The sequence below is a fragment of the Neophocaena asiaeorientalis genome, unplaced genomic scaffold (assembly GCF_003031525.2).
Source record: "Neophocaena asiaeorientalis asiaeorientalis breed wild unplaced genomic scaffold, Neophocaena_asiaeorientalis_V1.1 scaffold45, whole genome shotgun sequence".
In the NCBI taxonomy this organism is placed as follows: domain Eukaryota; kingdom Metazoa; phylum Chordata; class Mammalia; order Artiodactyla; family Phocoenidae; genus Neophocaena; species Neophocaena asiaeorientalis.
The window spans coordinates 12,959,547-12,964,782 of NW_020174642.1; the positions used below are offsets into that span (position 1 = coordinate 12,959,547).

Here is a 5,236-nt window from a genome sequence, read left to right on the forward strand (position 1 = left end):
CAGGCTGAGCGCAGGCGGCCGGTGTGGCTGTGCCCGGGCTCTCTGACGTGTCCCCTGTCCCTTCCTCCACAGTGCTGCTCCTTCGAGTGCCAGGTGAGTGTGCCACCCCCTCCCTGGGCCACCTCGGCTCTGCTGCCTCGCGCTCACCGTTCTCTTGTGTCTTGCAGCCCGCCAGAGGACCTCCCGGGCTGCGGGGCGACCCCGGGTATGAGGTGAGTGGCCGCGTCCTGTCCGTGCTTTCCTCCTTGGGGTGGGGAGGGAGCCTGGGAGAAATGTCCCTGAGCCTGGCCCCCAGGTGTTAGGGATGCGCTGGACCCCAGGCAGCCGTCCTGAGCGCTCACCGCCCGCCTGCTGTGCTGAGCAGGTGCCCCAGTGCGGGAGAGAGTCCAGGCGCTGTGACCCCACGCCGATGCGGCGGCCACGGGCTGCCGTGGGGTGGGGCCCGCCACTCTGGCCTCTTCCCCACGGGGGAGGGAGCGGCCTTTCTGGAGTGACCACCCCTGTGGCTTTGCTGCTGGAGGCGGGCCCTCCATGGGACGGGTGACCATGGGCCCAAGGCCACGACTGCTTCGTGGGGAGGTTTTGGAGAACAAAATTAGTTCCCAGTATTCACAACCTGGGAGCTTGCTTGTGAAAGTCCACATTTCTGGCTTTTCCTAGAAACTGTCAGGTGCAGTAGCCGTGGAGCCACACGGCTACCTCCTCCGGGGGGCTTCTGCGCCCCACCCACCCCGCCCGCCCCAGCAGCAAGAACGGGCGGAGAGAAAAGATTCAGGGGTCACTCCAGCCGGCGCCGGGCAGCCCCAGGGCCCAGTGGGGTGTGTGGGAGGGGAGCGTGGACCTGACCACGCAGGTCCCAGGATGGGCCACGAGAAATCACATGCACACAAGGGACTGGATGGAATAGCTTTTGGGACCTTTTTTGTTCGCAAGTAGAGGGTCCTTCTCACCAACTTTTTAGAAATAAACGGAATTTGTCCTCTAACCTTGATCTGCTCTGTATTCCAGGGAGAAAGAGGGAAGCCAGGACTCCCGGGAGAGAAAGGAGACGCCGGAGACCCCGTGAGTGCCGAGCCCCTGACCAGGGGGATGGGGGCGCTGAGAAGCCCGAGCCCAGGGAACTGGGCTGCGGAAACTTCCAGAAGGATGGCTGGTTTCTGAGCACCATCGCCACGTGGCCTGACCCTCAGAGGACACGGCCCTCGTGGGTGGCGAGGACCAGGGCGCACGCGGCATAGCCATCCTTCCAGCACCCCCCGCCCAGGAAGACTCCCCGTGCCCCTCAGGCGCCCCCACAGGCCCACCTGCTCTCAGAAGACAGGGGCAGGGGGCAGCCAGCAAAGTCCCAGGGCCTCTGCTTCAGCCACGGCCAGTCTCCCCTCTCCCCGTGGCCCCGTGGGGGGCTCTGGACCTCCGCCTCCTGGAGCTCCGCTGAGAGCCCCCAGGAGGGGTGGGTGAGGCCTTCATAGCAGGGCGCTTCTCTGACGCAGGTCAGTGGTCAGCCAGCCAGGTCTCTCCAGCTGACCGGGCCTGAGTAGGGTGGAGAGCAAGCGGGTTGGATGGGGGCTGCCCCTGCCCCCAGGTGTGTCTAACGCACCCCTTCCTCTGTTGCAGGGAAGGCCTGGGGACCTCGGACCCGTCGGCTACCAGGGCATGAAGGTGCGTCTCCCCCTCCTCTACCACAGCCTTTCCTGGGGCCTCAAGGCATCAGGCCTGGGGCACCCCTCACAGCCCCCTTCCCTCCTCTGTTTGCTGTCTAGGGAGAAAAAGGGAGCCGAGGGGAGAAGGTGAGTGACATGAGACTTTGGGGGGTGTCCCTCGGGGCACAGAGTGGCCCCCTACTCTGGACAGGGACGATGCTGCCTGTTCCTGGCATGGCTGGGCTGCGATGAGCTGGGTGGTGGGGAGGCGCCCTCCTTGGGGACCTTGCCCCATGATGGGGAGACCAAACCTCTCACCCTTCCTTCCTGTCTCTTCAGGGCTCCAGGGGACCCAAGGGCTACAAGGTGAGTGTGGCTGGAGGGGCATGGCCGGTGGGGACACTTCCCTGTGGGGTGCGGTCTGACCTTGGTCTGACCTTCTTTGGTTTTTGCACTTTGCAGGGCGAGAAGGGGAAGCGTGGCGTGGACGGCGTGGATGGCATGAAGGTCACCCTCAGCTGGGGGAGGGCTGGAAGCGGGGCCCGTGTTTCAGGAAGGGACGGTGGGCGAGGCTGGCCACCCCAGGGCCGGTGGGTGGGTAGGGGTCTCATGTGTGGCCACCCCTGGGCAACTCTGAGGCAGCATGAAAGGCAGGAGACGTTTCCTGCCAAGCCCCAGGTCCCAGTGGACCCCAAGCCACCTGGCCAAGCTCAGAGCTCCTTCTGCCGGGTGGGGCTTTCTTGGGAAGCGGGTGGATGGGCCAGCGCTGAAAGGCTTGACCACCGAAACCGCCTTCCTCCTTGCAGGGGGAGACGGGGTACCCTGGCCTGCCAGGCTGCAAGGGCTCGCCCGGATTCGATGTAAGTCGCTTTCTCTCACCGACATTTTAAGACTAAGTCCTCAAGAGTGAACGTTGCCTCCGCCCTCCTGCTGACACACGAAGAAGTCGCACGGGCCACACCACGTGCAGACCTGCCCTTCTGGCTTGTCACTCACGTGTGTGCAGCCCGGTGGCTGCGGTTTCAGAACGTGGTCTGACTCTGCGTCCTCTCCCCAGGGCATCCAAGGACCCCTTGGGCCCAAGGGCGACGCGGGTGCCTTCGGACTGAAAGGAGAGAAGGTCAGTGACTCAAGCCCGCGGCGGGCCAGGCTGGGGCTTTACGACCCACTGAGCATTGAGCAGAAATTCCTCCTGGAAGCAGGTTCTCGCCCTTAGTCTGGGGGCCAGGCCCCACCGCCCATGGGGGATGAGGCCTCGCCACTGCCCTTCCTGGGGCCGTCAGGGCTGGGGTGGGGGGCCCTCCGCCCCGGGAAGTGCTGGTCCCTGAGCCTCGGACCCGTCCTGTCCCCACCACACCAGCCGCCCCTGCTCATCCGTCCGGGGCCTCTCTGGTCACCTCAGGAACGTCCACGTGGCCTGCAGCCCGTGGGTCAGCCCAGAATCGACCTGCTCACGGGAAATCTAAGCTCAAGAATAAACGGGGTGACGCTGATGCTGCAGTGGGCAGAGCAGTGAGGCGTGAGGACTTCACGTTTTGAGTCTAATTCAAATCTGTTGCTGGGATTTTTTCCCAGCAGCAGGAAGTGCTGGGAAAGTTGGAGCAGTAACACGAACTCCGCCCCAAACGCGTCCTAGCAACGCACATGTCCTGGAGTGTGGGCCGAGGTCCCCAGCCTGGCAACAGTGGGCCTCCACTCATGAGGGCCGGGCTGGCCCCTGTGGTGGCGGCATTTGAACCCAGGAGGCGGGTTTTGTGCAGAGATGTGGGTGTCTGGGGAGGGTCCTCTGTGTCCGAGGTTCCTGCAGTCAGTCAGGGACGGCGGCCTGAAGCAGGGCTAGCGTGGGGTCACTGGCCCCCAGGACGGCTGGGCGTGGCCTCCTGAAGGCTGACCCTTGCATCTTTCCAGGGTGAGCCTGGAGCAGACGGGGAGCCTGGGAGGCCAGGGAACACGGGGCCCCCCGGAGACGAGGTGAGCATGCACACAGCCCCCCGATACAGCGGGGTGGGCGCCGGCCCTGGGAGGGGCCTCAGGGTCAAGGACAGACAGTCTTCACTGTTGTCCCCAGGGTGAGCCCGGAGCGCCTGGTCCCCTGGGAGAGAAGGGAGAAGCCGGCGACGAGGTAGGAGCCCCTCGTCCTCCTGATGCCCGAGCCTCAAGCAGAGTTCCCGACGCAAACTAACACTTGTGTTCACCCTCTTAATCCAGGGAAACGCGGGACCGGACGGACCCCCCGGAGAGAGGGTGAGTGGAGGTGTCCTGGGCCTCACCACTTAGTGGCAGACGTGGACGGTGTGACCAGCCCTGTGGTCCCAGGTGGACAGCCCCCGGGGAGTGTGCTGGAGCCAATGGGACCCCAGTCTCTGAAGGACGGGGCGTGAGATGGAGGGACTGCAAGTCCTGGTATCTGCTGGGGTGCCAGGCCCTGTGCCCAGGCCTCGAGCCCCCAGCCTGCACCGTCAGGGCTGCGGCCTCACCGCCCTCTGCTGCCTCCACACAGGGCAGCCCTGGGGAAAGAGGACCACGGGGGACCCCAGGCGCGCGGGGCCCGAGAGGAGACCTGGTGAGTCACTGTTCCTAAAGCTGGGACCCCATCCCCTGGGGGCAGAGACCGGGGCCAGGCCAGGGTCAGGCCACCAGAATCACAGGACACGCCACTGAGGCCCTCTGGCCCCTAGATGTGGGCAAACCACGCCCTCGCCTCCTATTTCCCAAGTGTACCCCCCGACACACACTTCTTGTGTGGGAAATGCAGCAGCTCCTGCCCTCGGGCCCCGCCCAGACCTCCAAGCTGCGTGGCCCCGGGTCACCTCCAGGGCCTGGGAGGCAAGGTGAGCTGGGTGGGGCTTCTCCACTCACCACGGGTGACCAGGGAGCAGCCACCTGAAACCTCACCCAGGCACGCCGTGTAAGCACGCTCTCTGCAGCGTGGCTGCCACCTTCGCGCCGGCTGGCCAGGTCCGGCTCCACGGGCTTTCCCCGAGCTGCGCTTATTCTTTAGCTGCCCAACTTCACACTTTCACAGCTGACTCAGCGAGCCCCTCCCGCCGCACGTCTGGGCTCTTCCCCCCAGAGCTCCTAAACGTTTTGCAGACGGAGCCTCTTCTGCAACTGTCTTCTTCCGGGGACGGTTCCCCTTTGTTAGAACTTCAAGAGCAGGAATGTTGGAAACGGCTCAGTGGCTGCTGCTCGCTCACCTCCAAGGCCCAGCGGCTTCGCTGTCAGGGGCCATGCTGGGCTTTCGTTGCCACGTGGTTAAGCGGGAAAGGCTGGCGGGACCCAGAGCGTGGGCACCGAGTCAGACTCTGCCCGGTTAGAGAGGAGAGCAGGCCTCACCCTATGGCTCTGGGGTTAGGAGGCAAGGATGCTGAGCCCCAAGCCTCAGATGCGGCTGGCCCTCTCCCTGCTGGAGATGCAGGCGACGCCGCTCCCCGTCCGCAAGAACGGGATGCTTCTCCAGGCTGTGCTGTCCCCCTGGGGTGACACTTGGACGTAGGGGCAAATGCTTCTCCTCCAGATGCGTGTCCAAGGCGTCCCGATGGGGAGAGTGTGTTTAGCCAAGTCCAAGGTCAGGGGAAGAGAGGTTTGTCTTTCTG

At 64.7% G+C, this 5,236-nt stretch overlaps 1 protein-coding gene across 1 annotated transcript in view; it reads left to right on the forward strand.

Annotated features, from left to right (window-relative positions):
• The window catches only part of COL6A1 (collagen type VI alpha 1 chain), a 20,194-nt gene that overhangs the window by 3,580 nt on the left and 11,378 nt on the right, over positions 1 to 5,236 (forward strand). Inside the window, exons 7-19 of the mRNA XM_024758402.1 lie at positions 73 to 93; positions 168 to 212; positions 1,009 to 1,062; positions 1,615 to 1,659; positions 1,761 to 1,787; positions 1,980 to 2,006; positions 2,103 to 2,147; positions 2,447 to 2,500; positions 2,698 to 2,760; positions 3,549 to 3,611; positions 3,709 to 3,762; positions 3,849 to 3,884; positions 4,141 to 4,203. Coding sequence (XP_024614170.1) covers positions 73 to 93; positions 168 to 212; positions 1,009 to 1,062; positions 1,615 to 1,659; positions 1,761 to 1,787; positions 1,980 to 2,006; positions 2,103 to 2,147; positions 2,447 to 2,500; positions 2,698 to 2,760; positions 3,549 to 3,611; positions 3,709 to 3,762; positions 3,849 to 3,884; positions 4,141 to 4,203 — 597 coding nt within the window. The remainder of the gene's footprint in view (positions 1 to 72; positions 94 to 167; positions 213 to 1,008; positions 1,063 to 1,614; positions 1,660 to 1,760; positions 1,788 to 1,979; positions 2,007 to 2,102; positions 2,148 to 2,446; positions 2,501 to 2,697; positions 2,761 to 3,548; positions 3,612 to 3,708; positions 3,763 to 3,848; positions 3,885 to 4,140; positions 4,204 to 5,236) is intronic.